We start from the raw sequence: 26,358 nt of genomic DNA, 5'->3' as shown, positions 1-26,358 counted from the left end.
CTGGTGGCATCCCGAGAAACAAGTAGTTTGTGCGGTTTATGCCCCAATGCCTCAGTGACCGGTACTCTAAATTCCAGCACCACACAAATCCAGCTCACACACCAATGGTTCTATTACTGCCTGAAGTTCCACAAAAGAAACTTCTTCTGGTGAGTTCTGGATTCTCTGGAGAGCATCTCATTTCTTTTACTGTGCTGCCATGATGCAGGGGCTGTTGCTGACAGCACTGCCATTGGAGGGAGCAGTGTGTGGCAGTCCGGCCCGGAAATCAGCGCGGTCCCGGCCTGCAAGACCATCAGCAGGTCGGGGCCATTGGAGGGAGCAGCGTGCGGCGGCATACCACTGCAGAGGGCAGTGAGTGCTGCTGCAGGAGGGCAATGGCTATCAAGCCAGGTCGCTGATTGCAGTGCGGGCAGGCACAGCAGGAGGGGCGAAGGAGTGGCAAGAGATTGTAGATGGAAGTGACTGGGGCACAGGAGAGGCGTGAATCGGGGGCCCAGGAGAGGCGAGGGCCCAGGAGCAGCACGGGCCAGCCCACACTGCGATATGTGTGCACGCTTGGTCCGTGCAGCAGAGCTGGTCTCCAGTCGTCTGGGGTAATCCTTGCCACTGAACCAAGACCTCGCTCTGTCAAGCTCATGTGGTGGCTGGTTGCAATGGCCACCACACGTTAAAAAAATCCACGTACAACCATCATCCACCCTTCACGAGGTAGTTCGAGATCTGGATTATTAGATCCTTCATTGAAACACCTGTGAACTCATCCCTTTTTGGCGTGGAAGCAAGTCCTCCTCGCTTCAAGGGACTGCCTATGATGATAAATACAGCATCAGAATAATCAAGTTCCACAAGTGAATTCAAGTTAGATTTGTGAAGTGAAATCAACAACTCCTCACCCAACTAAATGCTGTCAGGTTTACAAAAAAAGCAACGTTTGCTTACTTTGGGATGATTTTGCAATGATATTTTTAAATGATACACATTTCTGTTTGTAATGTAGTGCAGAAATGGTAAGTTATAACTCCAGGCTTTTCATTGAAACCAAAAAATAATGCATAGCTTTTTATGCCAGTGACATTTTCTGTATAATTGTGAGATTCAGCAGAAATCAGTAAGACCAGGTGCATTGGGTGTCTTCAGCACTTTCAGACAGCAATTGGCGTTCAGTTAGCCTTCGCACTCCGTTTTGATGGAAAAGGCTCTCCAGACAAAAAAAATAGAAAAATAAATTTGAAAGCTGTTTGCTGTTCATAATGAAATACAATAGCTGTCTAATGTTGTTCACCCTCCAGGGCGAGGGTGACGGAGAATGAGAGGATGGTCTGGCACTTTTCTTTCATGCCCGGCACTTTCAGCATTGCTGGTTGATGAGGGTAGTGCATTTGGTGCAATATTTTATTAAATAATTTTGATCAAAGCTGCAACAAAAATAGTTAATTTAGTATTAAAGGGTTATTTTCAAAGTATCAGCTTGGTTCAGTACCAGTAGCAGCACTTTTGCCTCTGCGCCAGAAGGTCATGGTTTCAAACCCCACTCCAGGGGCTTGAGAACATAATCTTGGCTGAAATCTCACTGTAGTACTGTGGGAATACTGCATTGGTACCATCTTTTGGATGAGATGTTTAACTGAGGCCATGTCCACCTGTTAACATAGACGTAAAAGACCCCATAGGACTATATGAAAAATAACAGGGGAGGTGTCCTCGCATTTATCGCTCAATCAACACCTACAAAAACAGAGTAACTTGTCACTTATTTTGTTGTTTATGGGACCTTGCTGTATGCAAATTAGCTGTTGTGTTTGCTTATATTGCAACAGTGACTATACTTCAAACGTTTGTGAAATGCTTTGGAACATCCTAAGAATGTGAAAGGTGCTATATAAATGCAAGTTCTTTCTTTCTAAATACAGTTTTATTTTGAGCTAAATGTGCAGAATACTAACGTACAATTTTCCAAGAGCTTCCCATAAATTATATTCTCCCCCACTGGCATGTAACAAGTATATTATGCTTTTGCTGATCAATCATCCCCAAGTTGTTTTAAAATTCTTACTCAAATTTGCAGAGGTCAGCAGCGATTCATTCTTCAAGTAAATTTACTGATGTGCTAATTTTTCAGTTTTGGTCTTTAGTGAAAGCCAAGAGCACAGAGATTATTTCTGTTAGTGCCATAAATTCTGTGTAATCATGTTTTGCATGTCTGAGGCATAGTGCTTGCAGCTGTCAATGGATTGCAAAACTGTTAAAAACATATTGGCCAAAATGTTCGACTTGCTAAACCAATAGAAACAACATCTGCTACATCTGTGATGATGCCATTATTCCTGGCACTAGCACAAAACAGCAGAAGTACCAACATTACATTCCGTCCCAATTCTCATTGCGTACTGCCAGATAGGACTTGGCTCTCCAAGCAACAAACTCACTTTTCTTTCTCCAAAGGAGTCCCAATACAATGCAGAATATTAATTTTAGTTAAAATATACAAATTGCTTGCAAAACAATAGAAACCCAATCTATTTTACTTTTATATTTAAAATATTAGTGCAAGTGGGCAAGAATAGTTACTGAAGCATTCAAAGGGGTGACAGATTTGCATAGTCTATGTATTGTTTTCAGAAAGCAGTGCTGGCATGAAATAATGTGCCAATCAAATGATACAAGTATCAAGAAAAAAAAGATACAATATTGTGTAAAGCAAGTATATAAAGTCTAACTTTTAATATCGTACTTCTTAAATATATAAGATTGTGTCGGAATCTGCTTAACAATTTCCTGAATATTGTATGTAATCAGACATTTTCTTTTGTAACAAAGCAATATTGCAAGAAAAGGTATAATGTTCTGAAAAAAGTATTGCTTGTCATTGAAATTGTTCTTTAGTTGTAGTAACTACAAAGTTATTATTGAGAAGCTGTCTTTTAATGCAACGTATTCTGTTCTTTTCAGGGTTGTTTCCAGCAGTGCTAAATCTTGCCAGCATGGCTGATATCAGTACCAATGCCACATGTGGTAAAAATGGCCCTGAAATGTATTGCAAACTGGTAGAACATGTTCCTGGACGGCCATTTAGGAACCCACAGTGCAGAGTCTGTGACTTGAAAAGTAGATATCCAAAGGGTATGTGGTTCATTCTTTATGGAGACAGATTTCAAGGAAGTGTTTATTTTTAAATTATTACTGTCTGGGATTTTTCCTGTTAAATGCATTGATGGTGTCCTCTGTCATTATTTAGAAGGGCGGGAGACTGTGCTTGCTCTTTAACTTTTACATGGGGATTTGGCTTGAGAGTAAGATTCTTTTTTTCTTCTCACAGAACTGTGAAACTGGTAAACTTTAATTATTCAGCTTGGATATTTGAATGAACTATCATTTTACGACTATTTTAGAGTTCAAACTCTAAAGTTGATCTATATAACAAAAATGGATCTGCAAGTGAATCACAGATGTTCCAATAATTATTTCAGATGTTTTAATGTTTAGTATAATATTTTGGATCATAGTAACAAGATTTTCCTCCCTGTAATACAAGTCTTTGAGTTTCCATTGTTCTTTATTTAATAAATGTTATCATTTGTCTACTCAAATGTAGGAGGTCTGGCGATGTCCATTTGTACCCCCACCCTCATCTGCGATAATTGTGATTCAAATCTACACTTCAAAAAAAAACCTTTGTTGCTGTTTTACTAGAATCCATTGTAACAAGCAGGTTGAAAAATACAATAAAAAAAACTTTACTCCTGCTGTGGCTATCTATTTCCTTTCATTTTCTTTTTTCCATTTTCTCCTTGCTCTAAATAATATACTTTATTCTGTATTGTTCAATTTTGTTAACTTTTCAAGTTAACTAGTAACAGTGATTAAGGAAGGAAATGGAGTCAGTGGCAAGGTTAGGGAGCTTGTGACAGGAACCAAAGACAGTGGCTTTGTTTTACTAGCCCGTGTCTCAGCTAGATCCTATGGTTTGAAAAAAAGATACTTGGTGTTTTAGCTGATATTGTAAATGGTTCTTTCTCCTCATGCACTGTCTCCCTTCCAAAACTGCTGTCATCAGACCCCTCCTCAAAAACCTACTCTTGACCCCTGTGTCCTCGCTAACTACCGTCCCATTTCCAATCTCTTTCTTTTCTTCAATGTCTTTTGATGTGTTATCATGCCCCAGATGTGTGCCCACACCTTCCACAACTCCCTGTTGGAATCAGGTTTTCACCATTACAACAGCACACAAATGGTCTCATCCATAGTCACGAAAGATATTCTTTGTGACTGTGGCCATATTGCATTATCCCTCCTCCTCAACCTCTCTGCAGCCTGCAATCGCACAATCCTCTTTAAACACCTCTCTGTTGTTCAGTTCCATGAGACTACTCTTGCTTGGTTTTAATCTTACCTATCCAATTGTAGCCAGAGTATCTCCAGCAATTTCATCGCTTTTCAACCCCACATCATCAGCTCTAAAATCCCTCAAGGATCCTTCCTCTTCCTCATCTATATTTTGCTCTATGATGACAGAACTCGAAGCTGCCAGGTGTATACCAATGCTACCTTTCACGACTCCTCCATTGCCTCTATACAGTCAGACTGATTGTCTAACATTCAGTCTTAGATGAGCTGTAACTTCCTCAGCTAAACATTGGTAAAATCAAGGCCACTGGTCCAGAAATTCACGGTCCTAGGAAGGACCGTTACTGCCCGTTTGCGGCGATCATTCATCAAAATCGAATGGCCGCCGCTTTGGGCTCAACTGGCTGCCCCGACATAGATTCATCCCGGGAGGTCTTGCAGCGGTGTGGGCCACTGCCAACTCTCATGGCGGTGTGGGGCTTGTGGCAGTAGTGATGCGCTAAAAGTGTGCACCCCTGCCGCTCCGCCCCTGAACAAATTTTCAGCGTGAAAAAAAATGGCCCTTTTGCTGACGGTGCCCCCGCCAGCTTTTAGGACCGGTGCACAGTGGCAGAGATCTCGGAACCATGGGAGCAGAGAGAGACAAGAAGGTAAGATCCAAACCTGAGGATGTTCAGCACAGAATCTGCACTCAAGGGGAGAAGGAGGGAAAGAGAGAGGAGGAGGGGGAGGGAGAGGGAGGGGGAGGGAGAGAGAGAGGGAGGGAGAAAGAGAGAGGGAAGGGAGCAAAATAGAAAGGAGAAAGAGATAGAAGTGAGGAAAGGGAATGAGAAACAGAATGAGAAAATTTGATTGGAAGAGAGAGAAATGGAGAAATAGGATAGAGAAAGAGAAAAGGGGGGAAAAAAACTAGAGAGAGAGAGAGAGAAATAGAGATCCCGAGATTCACAGAGAGAAAACTGAAATCTCAATCCAGGGGCTTAGACTTGGAAACATCGCTCCAGGTCAGCATTCTGAGCGGTAACAAATGGGAATCTGTTCCACCTCCGCCGCCTCCAGGCTAGATCCAAGGTCGTCCCATCCTCTGTCATCGAACTACATTACGCAGACAACGCTTGCATCTACACACACTCAGAGACCAAACTCCAAGCCATCATCAACACCTTCACCGAGGCCTACGAAAGTATGGACCTTACACTAAACATCTGTAAGACAAAGGTCCTCCACCAACCTGACCTCGGAAAACAGCACTTCCCTGTGGTTATCAAAATATACGGTGAGGCCTTGGACAATGTGGACCATTTTCCATACCTCAGGAGCCTACTGTCAGCAAGGGCAGACTTCGATGATGCTGTCCAACACTGCCTTAAGTGTGCCAACGCAGCCTTCGGTCGCCTGAGGAAGAGAGTTTTTGAAGACCAGGACCTCAAATCTGGCACCAAGCTTATGGTCTACAGGGCAGTAGTGATACGTGCCCTCCTATATGGCTCAGAGACGTGGACTATTTCCAGCAGACACCTCAAAGCACTGGAAAAGTACCACCAATGCTACCTCTGCAAGATCCTGCAAATCCACTGGGAGGACAGACATACCAACGTTAGTATTCTCACTCAGGGCAACATCCCGAGCATTGAAGCACTGACCTCGCTCGATTAGCTCTGCATCATCCGCATGCATGACACAAGACTCCCAAAGCATGCGCTCTTCTCGGAGCCTCGACACGGCAAGCAAGCCTCAGGTGGGCAGAGGAACCGCATCAAGGACACCCTCAAAGCCTCCTTGATAAAGTGCAACATCTCCACTGGCATCTGGGTATCCCTGGCCCAAGACCGCCCAAAGTGGAGGAAGAGCATCCGGGAGGGCGCTGAGCACCTTGAGTCTCGTTGCCGAGAGCATGCAAAAACCAAGCGCAGACAGCGGAAGGAGCGTGTGGCAACCCAGGCTCCCCACCCACCCGTTCCTTCAACCACTGTCTGTCCCACCTGTGACAGAGACTGTTAGTCTCGCATTGGACTGTCCAGCCACCTGAGAACTCACCTTTAGAGTGGAAGCAAGTCATCCTCGACTTCAAGGGACTGCCTATGATGATCTTACACATGTCTAACCTGCGACTTTGCCTCAGTGTCTCCCCGGTGGCTGCCTCATGAGTCTGGTAAGTCTGCTGTGTTCCCTGTGTGGAAGCTGCAGATGTCCTTCTAGGATGCCCTCGAGCAGCTTTGGGCCTGGAAGGGCCGGCTGAAGACTGGTCAACACCCTCCTGGGAGGGTTCAGTCTGACTTGGCTCGGGCGAGGCCATGCGTGGTGGCATTGGCGGAGTGACAGGAAGCCTGGGGCCAGGAATGCTACAAGCTGGAGGGAGCGCATCATCCGTATCCTGGCCCAAGGAGCCTAAATAACTCACCAGGGGCAGCACAAATACCACCACCACCAGTCTGAAGGAGCTCAGGTCAGTGCTGTGGCACCACACCGGAAGGTCCCCCGTAGCTCGTGGTGGGCCTAGCCGCGAAAGCAACACTGAGGTCTCGGGGGGGGGGGGCGGGTGGCATCCAGCTGAGACTGCATGCAAGCAGCCACAGTCTGAAAGCCACCAGATATGACAGCACTTAGACGCTCCGTCGACTCTTGCAGAGCCGCGGCCATCCTCGCCAAAGCAGCATCGATACGCTCGTTCCCTCGCCCCTGTGCTGCAATGGCAGTTGTCACATCACGCTAAGGGTAAATTTCCCATGGGAAAAATGCCCCAATTAAGACTGCAAACTTTCAGGTTTGAAGGGCTAATGACTGGAACACTTTTTTGTTGTTAAAAAGCTGAATTTGGATCCAATGGCCGCCGCAAACTTTGCGGCTCAAATTGTGGAAAAAAGGCCTCAACACCACCAGCTTTCTGGCTGCACTGAATTTCGACCTCACTGACTTTCGTTCCTGCCACAAGCTCCTTAACCTTGCCATTAACTCCATTTCCTTCCCTAACCACGGTCTCAGGCTGAACCAGATTGTTCGCAACCTCAGGCATCCTGTTCCACCCCAAAATTCTTCTGTACATATCCTATCCTACACGTGGCTTGAATCTTACCAGCCCTGTGAGTGCAAGTTTGGAGGTGGGCCCGCTGTCAAAATGTTTGTGATTGACAGCAGGACGGAAGTCCGTTCTGAACCTGCCTCCTTGTAAATTTCCAAAGTGTCGGCTCTGGCTGCGGTTTGCAGCACGAAGCGATGTGTCAGGCAATTGTGCTAGTTAACAAGCTACGTAAAGCTATTTAAGATGCGTTTACCATGTCCAAAGGATTTTCCCAAGGCTTTTAGGAGGTTTCCGTCCCTCAGGGAACACAGCAGGTAAGTGTGTCAGGTTCTCAACAACTCTGGATTGGTTTGACTAGTTGACAGCTGCAGAAGTGGTATAAATCATCATCAGAGGCAGTCCCTCAGAATCGAGGAAGACTTGCTTCTGTGGTTGTAGTAATTCCACTCCTAAAGTGAGTTATTTGATGGCTGAATAGTCCAATACGAGAGCCACAGACACTGTTACAGATGGAACAGACATTCATCGAGGGAAGGAATGGGTGGGGCTGGTTTGCCGCTCAGCCTTCCGCTGCCTACGCTTGACTTTTTCACGCTCTTTGCGTTGAGACTCGAAGATCTCAACGCCCTCCCGGATGCACTTTCTCCACCTCGGCCGGTCTTCGGCCAGGGTCTCCCAGATGTCAGTGGTGATGTCGCACTTTGCCAGGGAGGCTTTGAGGGTCATGGTCTAAATGGCTGTAGTAATACCGCCCTCCTGTATGGATCTGAGGCATGGACGATGTATAGAAGGCACCTCAAGTCGCTGGAGATATATCACCAACGATGTCTCCGCAAGATCCTGCAAATCCCCTGGGAGGACAGGCACACCAACATCAGTGTCCTCGTCCAAGCTAACATCCTCAGTATTGAAGCACTGACCACACTCGATCAGCTTCGCTGGGCAGACCACATAGTTCGCATGCCAGATACAAGACTCCCTAAGCAAATGCTTTATGCGGAGCTCCTTCATGGTAAACGAGCCAAAGGAGGACAGCAGAAACGTTACCAGAAGTGGTATAAAAGCTATCATTTCACAGCTGTTCAATTTCCAATCAAAGAAACTGGAGCCTTCAGGATTTGGAATACACTTTTCAGCTTTATGGAGGTTTGAAGTGTTGGCAGTGAACTCTCTATCCAGTGTCCCCTCCTTGGAGTAACCTATCTTACCATTGACAGATCGCTTCTGTCATCTCAACTTCAGCTGTCATCTATTCCATCAGCATCGATGCCCTTGAGAAAATCTTACTTTGATCCTCAGAATCCCACCACATCAGCCCCAACATCAACAGGTACACCAGCATCACCAACAACAGCACCAACCTTCTCCGCAATTACCTAATGCTGGACAGGGCATCAGCACCCAACCACATTGCTGCCCGGGAGGTCAGGGATGCCTTCACCATGGCCAGATTGACTTCACTTGACACTGTACAACCAGGCTGCCACATGATGTGCCAGGTTGGCACCATCCCACACCACACCACACTGTAAAGCATCTCTACAATGCCCAAGCCATTCCTTTCACACATCACCATTGGGGAGTGGGGGGGAGGGGCGGGGGGGCGGGGGTGGTACCGTTATGTCTTACCATTCACTGCAACTCACTAAACCACTTCCAAAAGTGCACACAGATCTGTCCAAAAGGCAAAGTATTGAAAATATAGATTTCAATGTTTGACAACACATTAACAGAAACTTTACATCAGCATTGGTGATAACACCCAAGTGCTTACCCATGTGCGTTATTAGTTGGTATGATTGGACAAGGATGAGAGTGAGTGTGATGGGTGGCTAGTAAGATAGGGATGTGATAATGGTGTAAGTAAGGATGTGCAGGAGTAGGGTAGGGAAGGCAGAGTGATGGGGATGTGATGAGTGGCACAGCAGGATGAGGTTGAGTGTGGCTTTGCTATAACATTTCGTGATCCATGGGGATCATTGAAAGGTTTGCATCACTGCATCCTGGTCCTCCTGATGACATCTCTGCTTGTGACCTCCTCTGTAATGTGCAACCAGGCTGCGTTAGTGTCCTGGGGAGGTCTCATCTGCCCATTGAAAGGGAAGAGAACCTCCCTGCATGCTGTGACTCCCTCCATAAGCATGTGGAGAGAGCCATAGGAAAGCCTGTGGGGGCAGCATGTACCTTTATGCAATGCTTGTCAGTGTTTGCAGCATATCAATGGCGTAGAACATTGACAACACAAATTTCAAAATATATGTGGGCATGGTATCTTTAAGGAAAGCGGCTGATGACGCGTCATCAGATGACGTCGTCAGACCCGCTTATTTTTTATCGTCCTGGAACCGCACAGGATGGGCTTTACAAGCCCAATTTAGGGAACGTCGTGGGGGGAGCTGGCATGGAGCCAGGAGTGGGGTTGCAGCCAGCCTTGGACGTCGCCCGCCTCTCTCCCGCCTCGGTAGGAAAAATCGATCCCCATGTCACAGCTGACTATCACGCCCGTCCTTCGCTGACCTATATTGGTTCTTGCTCCCTCAAAACCTCAAATTTTAAATCCTGATCTTTGTGTTCAAATCCCATCATGCCCTATCCCTTTTTATCTTTGTAACCTCCTCCAGCACTCTAAGACCTCATTGTCTGTTCCTTTGACTCTGGCCTCTTGTGCAAATCTCTCCTTTTGCTTCACCATTAGCGGTGGTACATTCAACTGCCTAGACAGCTCACCAATTGGGAGGGTATAAAATCCAGTGGGGACTGTTACTTAAAGGCAGCCTACAGCACTTTAAAAGGAGGTGATATTCCCAGCTTTGCCATTCCTGATGCAGAATGCACAGCATTATATTTTAAATGGATGCAAAATAATGGTAGGCTCTATTCATATATTTTAAAATACATTTTAATGTTCAAATGAAGCTCTTGCATATTCTACAATGAAGTACTTTAGGTTGGATTAAATGACTGGCCAGATGAGGAATTTCCACACCCACACATGCATGTTTTGTCAAACTCACCAGATAGAAAATATACTGTACTGTGATTTGTTGCACACAACCAATCATGTGCAGTGGGGACAGGCTCAGGAAAATGTCCCTTCTGAGTGAGTTTGATAATCTAGTGGGAAGAAGACACAGGTATTTAATTGCGAGACCATCCAATATTTATCACAGTTCTGTGTGAGATGTACCCTGCTGTGAATCTGATTCTCCTAGATTACAGTGGGGGATCTTAGTGAGAAATAAAGAAGATAATGCCTCTCCATTATTTTATAGCAATGTCAGTTTTTCAAAAATAAGCCTTGTTTAAACTCATGTTTTACACAACCTTTGAGTGTCATTGCAATTTCTTTTACAGAACGACATCCAATAACAAATGCAATTGATGGCACTAACAGATGGTGGCAAAGCCCTAGCATTCGAAATGGAATGGAATACCATTATGTGACTATCACTCTGGACCTTAAACAGGTAAAATAACATTATCATCAATCATTTTTTTGATGTTGTGAACCTAGATAAAAAAAAGTCAGGGTCCATGACAGAGGACACTAGTATTAAAATAATACGAGAGAAGACGAGGTGAATCCAGAAATATACATTTAATTTTAAATTCTTTGTTTGTTAAAAATGTGATATCAATTCAGCTTTTATGCATGAATACACCTTCTTCACTGTTCTCTTCTTCCCCTCCCCATTCTGCTGAAAATCAGGTGCAATGAATCAGAAGTTGACTTGCAAATTGTTGGAAATGAAGCTGAACACTACCTAGGAATGTACAGGACTGGAAAAGACCATAGAATATATTTAATATAAAAAACAGAAAATGCTGGAAATGCTCAGTGTGGTGTGCCTGCACCGTACTACAAACTCACACGAGGCATGTACTGCAGACATGGTCACTACATGACCTTAACCTTTATTCCCAGGACCAAGGAGTGATGACCCTGACTGGGACCTCCCCTTTTATACCTGGAAACCCAGGTGAGGAGTGTCTCCCACAAGTTCACCCCCTGTGGTGAGGGTGTGCATTTCTAGGGTATGAGTACAGTGTACAGGAGTTGCATGAAGGTTACAGTTACATGAAGATTACCGTTGCATGATGGTTCCATACATGACATCACCTCCCCCCTTACGTCTTTTTGTGTCAAAGGCTAAGTCTTTCAGGTGGTCGACGCTCTCTCGTGGAGCGCCGCAGTTGTGGCTCTGGTGGCTGAGCCTCGGCATGCATCTCTGTCACCTGAGGTGATTCCGGCCTGTCCGGGCTGGCCGCAGGGACTGTGCATGCTGTGGATTGTCCTCGTTGCTCGTCCACTGGCAGTGGTGTGGGTGACATCTCATGCTCTTCTTCAGGTTCCTCCGTGTCTATGCTGAACCTTTTCTTTACTTGGTCCAAGTGTTTGCGGCATATCTGCCCATTGTTTAGTCTGACCACTATGACCCTATTCCCTTCTTTGCCAATTACTGTACCCTCAAGCCACTTGGATCCCAAAGCATGGTTAAGAGCAAATACCAGGTCATCCATTTCTATACACCTCCCCCTTGAGTTTCGATCATGGAACTCGGTTTGGGACTGGCGCTTGCCCTCAACAATGTCTGCCAGGGCTGTGTGAATGAGGGACAGCTGCATTTTAAGCGTGCGTTTCATGAGGGGTTCCACTGGCGGGACTCCCATGAGTGAGTGCACCCGGGACTTGTGGGCCAGCAGGAGGTGCGATAGGCGGTACTGAAGGGAGGGTCCTTGGATGCGTAGCATGCCCTGTTTTATGACTTGGACTGCACGTTCCGCCTGGCCATTGGAAGCCGGCTTGAACGGTGCTGTCCGGACGTGTTTGATACCATTGCCCGACATAAAGTCCTGGAATTCATGGCTGGTGAAACACGGGCCATTGTCGCTGACCAGGATGTCCGGCAAGCCGTCGGTCGCGAAAACCGTACGCAGACTCTCTATGGTGATGGATATAGTGCACATGTTTAATATGATGCACTCGATCCATTTCGAGTATGCATCGACAATGATCAGGAACATTTTCCCCATGAACGGGCCCGCATAGTCTACGTGAATACGTGACCATGACCTGGTGGGCCAGGGCCACGGGCTGAGTGGGGCCTCCCTGGGGGCATTGCCCAGCTGGGAACACGTTGTGCACCCAGTGTTCCAGATCTGAGTCAATCCCCGGCCACCATACATGTGACCGGGCAATGGCCTTCATTAACACGATGCCAGGGTGCTCGCTGTGGAGTTCCCTGATGAACGCTTCCCTTCCTTTCTGGGGCATGACGACCAGGCTGCCCTATAGCAGGCAGTCGGCTTGGATGGAGAACTCATCGATCCGTCTCTGAAACGGTCTGACCTCCTCGGGGCACGCCCTGTGTGCGGGTGCCTAATCCCCAGTCAGGACACATTTCTTTATCATGGATAGGAGGGGTCTCTGTTGGTCCAGAGTTTGATCTGGCAGGCTGTGATGGGAGAGCCTGTGGTGTCAAAAGCCTCAACGGCCATGACCATCTCAGCACTTTGCTCCTCGGTGGTGGCAGTGGGAGCCTGCTGAGCGTGTCAGCGCAATTTTCGGTGCCTGGCCGGTGCCGTATGGTGTAGTCATACGCAGCCAGCATGAAAGCCCATCGCTGTATGCGAGCTGACGCATTGGCATTGACAGCCTTGCTGTCGGACAACAGGGATGTTAACGGCTTGTGGTCCGTCTCCAGCTCGAACCGTCTACCGAAAAGGTACTGGTGCATCTTTTTCACACCGTAAACACAAGCGAGTGCTTCCTTTTCGACCATGCCGTATCCATGCTCTGCCTGGGAGAGTGACCTGGAGGCATAAGCCACCGGTTGTAGTCGGCCGTCGTCATTACCCTGCTGCAACACACACCCAACCCCGTAGGACGATGTATTGCACGTTAAAACCAGTTTTTTACAGCGGTCAAACAAAGTCAACAGTTTGTTAGAACACAGCAGGTTCCTTGTCTTATTGAAAGCCCGTTCTTGACAGTCCCCCCAAAGCCATTCACAACCTTTACGCAGGAGCATGTGTAACGGCTGCAACAATGTGCTTAAGTTCGGCAGAAAGTTCCCAAAATAGTTAAAAAGTCCCAGGAATGATCGCAACTCCGACGTGTTGCCGGGCCTGGGCGCCCCGCAGATCGCCTCCGATTTTTGATTCAGTGGGCCGGATCCCGTCTGCAGCAACCCTCCTGCCCAAAAACTCGACCTCTGGGGCCAAAAACACACACTTGGCTTTTTTCAGCCGCAAGCCTACCCGGTCCAGTCGGCGTAGCACCTCCTCCAGGTTGTAGAGGTATTCCTCGGTGTCTCGACCCGTTATAAGGATGTCGTCTTGGAATACAATTGTTCCAGCAATGGATTTGAGCAAGCTTTCCATGTTCTGCTGAAAGATGGCTGCCGCCGAACGAATGCCAAACGGACACCTGTTGTAGATAAATAATCCCTTGTGCGTCGTGATGATCGTCAGAAGCTTGGATTCTTCAGTCAGTTCCTGAGTCATGTAGGCCGAAGTGAGGTCCAGCTTCGTGAACAGCTTGCTACCTGTCAGTGTGGCAAAAGAGTCCTCCATTCTCGGGAGCGGGTATTGGTTTTGCAGCGACACTCGAATGATGGTGGCTTTGTAGTCGCCACAAATCCTGACCGAGCCATCTGCTTCAAGGACAGGAACGATGGGACTTGCCCAGTCGCTGAATTCAACGGCCGAAATGATGCCCTCTCTGAGCAGCCTGTCCAGTTCACATTCAATTTTCTCACGCATCACATACGGCACCGCTCTGGCTTTGTGGTGCACTGGTCTGCCATCCGGAGTGATGCGTATCACTACTTTAGTGTCCTTGAACGTTCCGACACCGGGTTGAAACAGTGACCCGAATTTTTGTAGGACCTGTCAGCATGAACTTCACTCCACAGATGAAATGGCGTGCACATCCCCCCATTTCCAATTCATCTCGGCTAGCCAACTCCTCCCCAAGTGCACGGGGCCATTTCCCGAGCCGATCTAGAGCGGCAGCCGGTTCTGTGAACCATTATGTGTTACCACCAAGTTTGCACTGCCTAGCACTGGAATGATCTCTTTGGTGTACGTCCGTAGCTGCGTGTCAATGCGGTCCAGTTTGGGCCTGCTAGCTCTGTGTGGCCATAGTCTCTCAAATTGTTGGGCGCTCATAAATGACTGGCTAGCTCCCGTATCCAGCTCCATTCAATAAAACTTTCATCATCATGGGTGGCGTTTTAGTGTATGAGCTGTGGACGTCAGCCACATGAACCCACTGAACTTCAACATCCATGGCTTTTCCCCAGGTATCATCCTGCATTGCAGACCCCTCGTCTGGTTCCTCTGTCTTGCAGATTAGTCTCGCCACAGCCTTTTTGCACATCCTGGCCAAGTGTCCACTGACGTTACAAATCCTACAGGTATATTGCTGGAACCTGCAGCTTTTCGCAGTATGTCTACCCCTGCATCTCCAGCATGAGCTAAGATTGTTGTTAACAAAGGGACTACCAGGCATTCCTCTCGGATTGCCCATTTGGTTGTTTCTAAGCACTCTGATGGTGGGTGTTAATGGTCCCATCACGGGACGCATTGTTCCTCGTGATGGTGTGAATTGCCAATCCCCTTTCCATTGTCCCTGTTGCGGGCCCACCCTAGAGTCTGTTGCTGCCTGGGCAGTTTTTAAATGCCCTTGCCTGCCTGCGGGGTCCCTAGCCGCGTTCACAATGTTAACTCCCAGGTCCATCACCACGTTGGAACCAGGGCTGCACGTGTAAATTAGCTTGGTCTCCTCTTACCCTGCCATGAAGGTCTGAGCTATCAATGCCACCCCTTCTAAAGTCAAGTCCTTGGCCTCTATGAGCTTCCTGAAAATCCTGGCATGATTAATGCCCTCAATGAAAAAGTCCCTTAACATCTCCCCCCTGCAGGCGTCTGTGAACTTACAGAGACTGACCAAGCGCCGCAGGTCCGCATCGAAGTCAGAGATGTATTGTCCCTCCCGATGCCGTTGTGTGTAGAACTGGTGCCGGGCCATGTGTATGCTACTCGCCAGCTTGAGATGCTCACTGATCAGCTGGCTGAGCTCTTCAAAGGACTTGTCCACTGGCTTTTGGGGTGCGAGCAGGTCTTTCATCAGCGCATAAGTCTGTGGTCCGCAGCTGGTCAGTAGATGCGCCCTCCGCTTGTCAGACACCGTCGCTCCCAGCCAGTTCTTCGTGACAAAGCTCTGCTGGAGTCTTTCCACGAAGTCGTCCCAGTCCTCACCCACACAGTAACGTTCCTCTGTGCTACCGGTGGCCATCCTCATGGTTCGGTGATTCCCGATTCTCGTCGCCAGATGTGGTGTCCCTGCACCGTACTACAAACTCACACGAGGCATATACTGCAGACATGGTCACTACGTGACCTTAACCTTTATTTCCAGGACCAAGGAGTGATGACCCTGGGTGGGACCTCCCCTTTTATACCTGGAAACCCAGGTGAGGAGTGTCTCCCACAAGTTCACCCCCTGTGGTCAGGGTGTGCATTTCTAGGGTATGAATACAGTGTACAGGAGTTGCGTGAAGGTTACAGTTACATGAAGATTACCGTTGCATGATGGTTACATACATGACACTCAGCATTGTGGAGAGAGAAACAGAGTTAACGTTTCAGGTCGATGACCCTTCGACAGAACTCAGAATATATTTGTGTGGTGTCACTATCTAGGAAATATATCCCACAAGACCTCTCGTAGCTCTCTATCAATTTTTTTGCCGTGTACTTGGGCAACTTACACTGGAATTTGCTGACACACTCAGCCCCACTGTCTCCCTTAGTAACCGTCTCTGTAAAATGTAGTTAAATCTAACTGTCTTTTCACTCCCCTCTTCTAAGTTTGAGGCTCTGTTATCCTGTTGCACAATCTGAAATTTCCTGTAATGGCATATTTGGCAAGTTACGCTGAAATTTATGCACATCTTCTCATCAGCAATTTATGCAGAAATTTTCTGAGATTCTCATTAGCATACTTTGGAAGTAAAAACTGGCATAAAACAAGTGCAAATAAGCATACGTTATCGGGCCCGAGGAAAGCGATGAACTCGTGCCATATTCCTTCTACTTTATATGTGAAAATGAAAGTCTGAACCTATCAACTTCATTTCATAGATTCATGAAGCCAGAAGGAGGCTATTCGGCCCATCGTGCCTGTGCCAGCTCTTTGAAAGAGCTATCCAATTAGTCCCACTCCCCTGCAAATATTTCCTCATAGCCCTGCAAATATTTCCACTTAGTAGTTATCCAATTCACTTCTGAAAGTTGCTATTGAATCTGCTTCCATCACCTTTTCAGGCAGTGAGTGAGTTTCAGATCATAACAACTCGCTGCATAAAATAATTTCTCCTCATTTCGTTTCTGGTTCTTTCACCAATTATTTCAAATCTGTGTCCTCTGGTTCCCGACCCTCTGGCCAGAATGCTCTCCTTATTTACTCTATCAAAACCCTTCATAATTTGAATACCTCTATTGAACCACCTACTCTGCTCCAAGGAAAACATGCCTGCTTTGCTAGTCTCTTCACATAACTGAAGTCCCTCATCCCTGCTATCATTCTAATAAATCTCCTCTGCACCCTCTCCAAGGCCTTGACATATTTCCTAAAGTGTGGTGCTCGCAATTGTACACAATACTCTAGCCGAGGCCTAACCAGTGATTTCTAAAGGTTTAGCATAAGTTCTTTGCTTTTGTACTTGATGCCTCTATTAATAAAGCCAAGGATCCCTTATGCTTTTTAATAGCCTTATTATCTTGTCTGACAACCTTCAAAGTTGGGTTTATGTGAACCCCCTGTTCCTGCACTCCCTTTAAAATTGTACTATTTAGTTTACAAAAGCAAAATACTGTGGATGCTGGAATCTGAAATAAAAACAGAAAATGCTGGAAATCTCAGTGGATTGAGTCCGTAAGTGTGACCCTGAGCTTCCGGTCGCCTGTCACTTTAATTCCCCGTTCCACTCCCACTCTGACCTCTCTGTCCTCGACCTCCTACACTGTTCCAATGAAGCTCAACGCAAGCTCGAGGAACAGCAGCTCATCTTTCGTTTCGGCAATTTACAGTCTTCTGGACTCAACATCGAGTTCAACAATTTCAGACTATAATCTCTGCCCATATTTGGCTCCCTTCCCCGTCCTCCCTCCACCCACATCTTATGTAATTTATTTTCTCCCTGTCTCCAATGGCAGCTGGTTATTATTCCGCCATTCACACCCTATCGAGACTAACCTTTTTCTAACTTCTGCAATTTCCATTTCAAGTCGGCCCATCATCCTTTTGTCTTTCTAGTCTCTCCTGTATTCCACCCTATCACAGACCTTCCCTTTTGTTCTTTCCTCCCCTCCCTCTTTCAGTGTTCCTTAAGAATCTGTTCTTTTCGAACATTCAGGTCATCAACCTGAAACAAAAATTGAAAAGTTTTCATGACTGCGATGTCTTAAACATGCTATAACTAATTAGCTGAGAAATGTGAAGTGATGCATTTTTGTATCATCAGCAAACTTGGCTACCTTATACTCAGTCCCTTCTTCCAAGTCGTTGATATAGATTGTAAATAGTTGGGGTCCCAGCACTGATCCCTGTGGTACCCCACTAGTTACTGGTTGCCAATCAGAGAATGAACCATTCATCCCAATGCTCTGTTCTCTGCTAGTTAGCCAACCCTCTATCCATGCTAATATATTACCCCCAATCCCGTGAACTTTGATCTTGTGCAGTAATCTTTTATGTGGCACCTTGTCAAATGCCTACTGGAAGTCCAAATTCACCACACCCACTGGTTCCTCTTTTATCCATCCTGTTCGTTACATCCTCAAAGAGCTCCAGCAAATTTGTCAGACATGACTTCCCCTTCATAAATCCATGCTGACTCTGCCTGACCAAATTTTGCTTTTCCAAATGTCCTGCTACTGCTTCTTTAATAATGGACGCCAACATTTTCCCAACCACAGATGTTAGGCTAACTGGTCTATATTTTCCTGCTTTTTATCTGCCTCCCTTTTTAAATAGGGGCATTACATTTGCAGTTTTCCAATCTACTGGGACCACCCCAGAATCAAGGGAATTTTGGTAAATTACATCCAATGCATCCACAATCCCTGCCGCTACAGTAGTCCATGTGGGGCTGAACCAGAGCTCTGTAGAAACACAGCATCACTTCCTGAGATTTGTGCTCTATTTCTCTGGCATTTGTCTCAGGATCCCATTTGAACGCTTTACTGCAGCCATAAACTGCACTGATGTCCTCAGCATTCTATCCACCAGTATTCCCAAATCCCTCATTTGTGTCATGATCTGCAGAAATATAACGTTATATTGCCACTGTTTATTATCCTTTCCCAATCTCATGACTTTGCATTTGTCCACATAAAATTACTTCTCCCAGTCATCAGCCCAGCTCCTAATCTATCCACATCCTTCTGTATTTAATCAGTTTGTACCCAGTAGCTTGTGGAGACATCATTGGTGGTATTTCTCCAGCAATTTGAGGTGTCTACTGTATGTGGTCCACGTCTCTGAGCCATACAGGAGGGCGGGTATCACTACAGCCCTGTAGACCATAAGCTTGGTGCCAGATTTGAGGGCCTGATCTTCGAACACACTCTTCCTCAGGCAGCCGAAGGCTGCGCTGGTGCAATGGAGGCGGTGTTGAACCTCGTCGCTGATGTCTGCCCTTGCTGATAATAGGCTCCCGAGATGTGGAAAGTGATCCACGTTGTCCAGGGCCGCGCCGTGGATCTTGATGACTGGAGGGCAGTTCTGTGTGGTGGGGTCAGGTTGGTGGAGGATCTTTGTCTTACGCAAGATCCTGCAAATCCCCTGGGAGGGCAGACGCACCAACATCAGTGTCCTCGATCAGGTCAACATCCCCAGCATCGAAGCACTGATCACACTTGACCAGCTTTGTTGGGTGGGCCACATTGTTCGCATACCCGACCCGAGACTCCCAAAGCAAGCGCTCTACTCGGAACTCCGACACGGCAGGCAGACAGAGGAATTGTTTCAAGGACACCCTCAAAGCCTCCTTGATAAAGTGCAACATCCCCACCAACACCTGGAAGTCCCTGGCCAAAGACCACCCTAAGTGGCAGAAGAGCATCCGGGAGGGCACTGAGCACCTCGAGTCTCGTCGTCGAGAACATGCAGAAAACAAGTGCAGGCAGTGGAAGGAGCAGGCAGTAAACCGGACTCCCCACCCACCCTTTCCTCCAATGACTGTCTGTCCCACCTGTGACAGAGACTGTAATTACCGTATTGGACTGTTCAGTCACCTGAGAACTCACTTTTAGAGTGGAAGCAAGTCTTCTTCGATTTCGAGGGACTGCCTATGATGCCTCAGTAGCTAGTGGTCCCTCTCATTTCGTATCATCTGCAAAGTTGGAGCGGCCAAAATTGCCCCCTTCCTTAAGCTCCATTACCGCCTCTAAGAGCGCCCATCAGGCATGCATCGACCGCACAGCTTCCGGCAGCGATCCCCTTTCCGACCCCCGCGGGAGCGGCACTGCCGGCGCCTCCATTTTATTTTAATTGTCGGCCGACCCAAGGTTGGCCCCACAATGGTGGCCACAGGTTGGCAGCCCGGCACTCCCTCTTGGGTACCGGGCCACTGGCCCAGATAAACCCTTCCTGGTTGTCCAGTGGGCCGAACAAAACTTATTGCAGAGCTCGCAGCGGCCCTCCCCTTTAACTGATGACTCGTTGGGGCGGCCGACCTGATCCAAGGGCAGTTCTGCCCCTCAACACCGTCCCGATCAGAAATACAAAACAAAGAGGTGAATGGATTGGGGCGGAGAAAAATTTTAAAGATCGGCAAGTGCACTTACTCTTAGTCAGGGGGCAATTTCGGCCCCAGAATGTTTTGCTTATTTCCTCATGTCATGTATCTTACATTATTATATATAACTGTATCCTTACGTACTATACATGACTGCAATAAGATATGACCTATAACCACCAGCATACCTTACCACCAGGGGTGCACTTGCAAGAGACAGGTATATAAGGACAGGTCTCAGGCAAGTGCAGCATTCCAGAGCTGTGAAATAAATGTGCAGGTCCAGAGTGACCTTGACTTCACTACAAGCAGACTGCCTGATGTGGGGCAGCCGAGTAGTCATGCCTCTGCGAGGCAGAGAGGCATTTGTCCGGGAGTTCCACCGCGAGCACCCGGGGATCGTTCTCATGAAGGCCATAGCCAGATCCCACGTTTGGTGGCCTGGTATTGACGCAGACTTGGAGCTCTGCGTCCGAAGGTGCACCATTTGTGCCCAACTCAGCAATGCCCCCAGGGAGGCTCCACTGAGCCCCTGGCCCTGGCCTACCAAACCGTGGTCGCGGGTGCACGTAGACTATGCGGGCCCATTCATGGCAAAATGTTCCTTGTAGTTGTAGATGCATTTTCAAAGTGGATCGAATGCACCATTTTAAACTCGAGCACAACCTCCACCACTGTGGAGAGCCTCGCAACCATGTTTGCAATGCACGGAATCCCTGACACATTGGTTAGTGACAATGGTCCGTGCTTCACCAGCGCAGAATTCCAAGACTTTATAATTGACCATGGCATAAATCATGTCAAGATGGCACCATTCAAGCCGGCCTCCAACGGCCAGGCGGAGAGAGCAGTGCAAATCATTAAACAAGGCATACTTAAAGTCCAAGGTCCCACGCTGCAGGGTCGCCTGTCGCGACTGCTGCTGGCATACAGATCTCGTCCGCACTCACTAACTGGGATCCCCCCCGCGCAACTGTTGATGAAAAGGACTTTAAAAACAAGGCTCTCATTAATCCTCCCAGACATGCACGAAATCGTTGAGGCAAAGCGCCGTAAGCTGACTGAGAGCCATGACAGAAATTCGAGGGGGAGATGGAATGAGATAGGGGCCAAAGTGTTTGTACTAAACTATGGTAGGGGTCCCAAATGGCTTGCAGGGACAGTAACGGGCAAGGAAGGAAACAGGCTACTGGTAGTACAAATGGACAATGGCAAAACCTGCCGGAGGCATGTAGACCAAGTCAAAAGCAGATTTACCAACAACACTGCGGAACCAGAGGCAGACTACAATGTGGAACTCGCACCACACCTGGTGGACAGACAGAGGGAACAACCTGAGGAAAGGACAATCCCAACAGACAGCCCAGGCGAGTCAACAGCAATCACACCAATCGAAACAGACAGCCCAAGCAAGATACCAGCAACCACACCCAAAGAAAAACAGACACCAAGGCAAACAACTGAACCACAACTCAGATGCTCCACGCGAGAGCGTGGACCACCTGAGAGACTGAACCTATAACGACAATAAGACCTTGGGGGAGGGTGATGTCATGTATCTTACATTATTATATATAACTGTATCCTAAGATGCTATACATGACTGTATTAAGATATGACCTGTAACCACCAGCATACCTTACCACCAGGGGTGCACTTGCAAGAGACAGGTATTATACGGACAGGTCTCAGGCAAGTGCAGCATTCCAGAGCTGTGAAATAAAGGTGCAGGTCCAGAGTGACCTTGACTTCACTACATGTCTCGTGTGAATCTGTACTGAGGGGACAGGACTTTACACCTCACTTCCCAATCATTTATGTATATTGCAATTAGTAATAGCCTGAGCACTAATTCTCCAAGGCATCTCACTAGTTATCTCCTTCCATGCCGATACAGCTGCATGTATAACCACCCTTCACTTCCTTTGCTTTAGAAAGTGATAGCTTTGCTTATTCATAATTAACTGAAAGCTATCACTGTGCAAAGATTTCATAATACAGAGAAACGGATGATTTACATAAATTAATTGGATTCACCCCCTTTCCCAAGTAATTGGCTCAGTTGGTGTTTTAATTCAATTGTGGTTTGTGCTCATCGCTGAATTAAGCCCTAGTTGGAAAGTGCAACGTGGCATTAAAACCAGGAAGCAAGTTAGAATGCCAAGAGCACTATTTTCCATCTAGCTGTAAGCCAACATTAAAATTACCGACACCTGGAAAGCAGGCCCTTTGTCTCTATATAGCACATAAACAACTCTTCCAGCCTTGGCCCAGACTGTATCCACGCATGTCCAAGGCTGAGTATGTAGCACAATATATTCAAGGGATGATTTTCGTCTTGCTGTTGCCCCATTTTTGGAGGCTTACCACTGGAAGACTGCCTATTGTGACTTTAGGCAATTTCAGTGGACAGTTCTCCTGCTCAAAACTGGCAGCGGCCTAATGAATATATCCAAGTAATATTCAGAACCTGACTACCATTTTCGTGTCAATCAGCACTGCCACTTCCTCAACCTGCCGACAAATCATGGGCTGTACAGCGTGATAGGTATTATTTAAAAGAGCACTCGCCTACTCCCATTTAAATTCCTGCAAATATTTCACAATCATCTTGCTGTTTAGCTACAAAATCATTTTTTTAACTGCTTGTTGTAATTGCACAACGTTCACAGAGCTTCATGGGATACAAGCAACTTTCTATTTCTGAAAATGGGCATCCTTTTGGCTATTCTATTCTGGATAGAGGAAGAGGAGCAGCAGTAACAGGTGGAATGACCATGGACAATTTCAGTTGCTGGGAGACCACAGAGGAGGAGAGAGCTTGCAGAGTTGCAGAGTTGCATACCTGCACTTCTCAAAGGAGTAGTACATAAGGAGGCTGTGTATCTGCAGAGAGATGGTCACAGTCCTGTGTCACCTCCTGCAACAAGACCTGTAACTCACTGCTACAGCTGGCACTGCACAGCCTTCAGCTTATTTGCCTCAGGCATCTTCCAAACTCTAGCAAAGACGATCAGCAAAATCAGTTAGTCTGCAATTCACGCTTCCGTTAAGCAGGCCAAAGACCGCCCTAAGTGGAGGAAGTGCATCCAGGAGGGCGCTGAGCGCCTCGAGTCTCGTCGCCAAGAGCATGCAGAAATCAAGCGCAGGCAGCTGTGACAGGGACTGTGGTTCTCGTATTGGACTTCAGCCACCTAAGGACTCATTTTTAGAGTCGAAGCAAGTCTTCCTTGATTCCGAGGGACTGCCTATGATGATGATTTTGATGATGACTGATGCTGTTTGCTAAAACAAACACTTTTATCACATTCTCTCTGGATAACTCGGAACAGCAGGATAGGGCTCAGGCGTTTGTGCAGATTACAAGCATTTCCCCAAGTGCAGGGCAAAATTAACTGCACACACGTCACTATGCAGACATCTACAGATGAGCCAACTGCTTTCATGAATTGCAATGGCTTCCATTCCATGAATGTACAACTGGTGTGACCATCAGCAGGACATCATGCAGGCCTGTGCCCACTATCCTGGCAGCTACCATGAGGTTCTTATCTTGCATCAATCCTCCATCCCCCACTCTTTGCCCCTGCACAGCAAGTGGGAGGATAGTGGCTCGGGGCGAAGTGCTATCCCCTGCACACTTGGCTCATAACCAATATTCCCTTTTATTTTTTTTTGTGCATGGTCCCTTTAACTAGCTGCGTGGCCCATTCAAATTTTCGTGCAAGCGCTGTTCCATACAAGAGCTGGTGAGCGGCCTGCGCAGGATCTTCAGACTGCTGTGCGGCTTAGCACGAACGTTACTCATAACTCCTCTCAGAAATCCGCACTTGCTGGCCAAACTACGCTACAACTAGATTCACAGGTTGATGGGTGCCTTCATTGAGCAGATCATTGGTGTCCTCGAGAAACAAGTCTGTTGTTTGCAAAAGTCTGGTGGCTTCCTCCAATATAACTTGGAGAGAGTGTCTCATATTATAAGGGTTTGGTGAATGCTCCTTATTCTTAGTCTGGAATGGGGACAACATATATAGCCACCATTGGATGAGGAAGTCACGTAACAAAGTTGACGCAGATAACATCAAGGATGGCAGAGAAGCTGGAGGGCACCGACACTAGCCTGCAGCTAAAGTTCTTCAGCAGCAGATCATTGACGAGCACTTCCGTTGAACAATCCCTGCACACCACCGGCCCACCACCACACCACGCGCCCCCACCCCCCCGCGCCCCCCACATTAACAGTCATATCCACCATCTCTCCCAGTCCTTCCACCCTTAAATGAACCACTTCCATCGAAAGACCAACATTGATGTGTCACCTAATATTAGACTCAACAACTACTAGAGAAACATTCTGCACACAATGATTTGAGAATCATAGAATCATAGAAATTTACAGCACAGAAGGAGGCCATTTCGGCCCATCGTGTCTGCGCCGGCCTACCAAGAGCTATCCAGTCCAATCACACTTTCCAGCTCTTGGTCCATAGCCCTGTAGGTTACGGCACTTTAAGTGCACATCCAAGTATTTTTAAAATGTAGTGAGGGTTTCTGCCTCTACCACCCTTTCAGGCAGTAAGTTCCAGAACCCCACCACCCTCTGGGTGAAGAAATTTCTCCTCATATCTCCTCTAAACCTCCCCACAATTACTTTAAATCTATGTCCCCTGGTTGTTGACTCCTCTACCAAGGGAAACAGATCCTTCCTATCCACTCTATCCAGGCCCCTCATAATTTTGTACACCTCAATCAGGTCTCCCCTCAGCCTCCTCTGTTCCAAAGAAAACAGACCCAGCATCTCCAATCTTTCATCATGGCCTGTTGCGTATGCATGAATTATTAGACGGAGTACAGTTTAACTCCAAGAGGTATGACATTGGCTCTGCTTTATTAAGGCCCAAAGTGACTAATATACAAAATGGTTGGCCTTTTATACTTGGGCTGCAAACATGTCAGTGATTGAAAGTCTCGATTCACTGATGACCACTGAGTCCTCTGATGACTGGGGGGTAGGTTGGTTGGTCGGGAATTGTCTCTTCCGCCGACTGTTCCGGTTCGTCTGTGTACCGCAGCTTTGTCTGATCCATATGTTTCCTGCATGTTTGCCCATTTTTGACCTTGACAATAAATACTCTGTTGCCCTCCTTGGCCATGTTTACGATCCACTGGGGACCCGACCATAATTCAGAACATGTACAGGATAATTTACAGAAATATCGCGTGACACAGCTGCGCGATCGTGATACCCTTGCTGACTTTGTCTTCTATATTCAACATGATTATTCAAGTCAGGGTGTACAAGAGATAGCTTGATCTTAAGACCTCTCTTCATCATTAGTTCAGCAGGCAAGACCCCGGTAAGCGTGTGTGGTCTTGTCCTGTAACTCAGCAGTATGCATGACAGGCGGATTTGCAGTGACCCTTGGGTTACTCGCTTCATACTCTGCTTTATGATTTGGACAGCACGTTCTGCTTGCGCATTGGATGCAGGTTTGAATGGTGCTGACCTTACATGTTTGATACCATTGAGTTTCATGAACTCTTGAAACTCCTGACTGGTGAAGCACGATCCATTGTCGCTAACAACGATGTCAGGCAGACCACGTGTCACGTACATGATACTGAGATTCTCAATGGTAGCTGTGGATGTGCTGGATGACATGATTATACACTCTATCCACTTTGAATATGCATCCACCACAACTAAAAACATCTTCCCCAGGAAGGGATCTGCAAAGTCTATGTGGATCCTAGACCATGGTTTGGACGGCCATGACCACAGACTCAGCAGTGATTCCGCTGGTGCTTTGCTGAGCTGAATGCAAGTGTTGCACTGATGCCCACGTGATTCCAGCTCAGAGTCACTTCCCGGCCACCATACATGAGACCTGGCAATGGCTTTCATCATGACAATGCCGGGATGTGTGCTGTGTAGCTCACATACAAATTTCTCTCCCTTTCTTGGGCATAACAACACGATTGGCCCACAGTATACAATCTGACTGAATAGACAGTTCGTCTTTGCGACGATTGTAAAGTTTGGTCTCTTCGTACATTTGCTTGTGTATGACAGACCAATCACCTTTGAGGATGCAACTCTTCACCACCGATAAAATCGGGACCTGGCTGATCCAGGTCTTAACTTGTTGAGCCGTGACAGGGGTTCCTTCACTCTCAAAAGCA

The 26,358-nt window shown here is 47.1% G+C and overlaps 1 protein-coding gene across 2 annotated transcripts in view; it reads left to right on the top strand.

Annotated features, from left to right (window-relative positions):
* Positions 1-26,358, top strand: part of lama2 (laminin, alpha 2) — a 693,080-nt gene that overhangs the window by 160,618 nt on the left and 506,104 nt on the right. For both annotated transcript variants that reach the window (XM_070885262.1, XM_070885261.1), the window contains exons 2-3: positions 2,953-3,123; positions 10,721-10,833. In XM_070885262.1, the coding sequence (XP_070741363.1) occupies positions 2,953-3,123; positions 10,721-10,833 (284 nt within the window). The remainder of the gene's footprint in view (positions 1-2,952; positions 3,124-10,720; positions 10,834-26,358) is intronic.

This window comes from Pristiophorus japonicus, chromosome 7 (genome assembly GCF_044704955.1).
Source record: "Pristiophorus japonicus isolate sPriJap1 chromosome 7, sPriJap1.hap1, whole genome shotgun sequence".
Classification (NCBI taxonomy): Eukaryota; Metazoa; Chordata; class Chondrichthyes; family Pristiophoridae; genus Pristiophorus; species Pristiophorus japonicus.
Note: the sequence above shows the minus strand (reverse complement) of the source record. Positions and strands in the feature narration are given on the sequence as shown.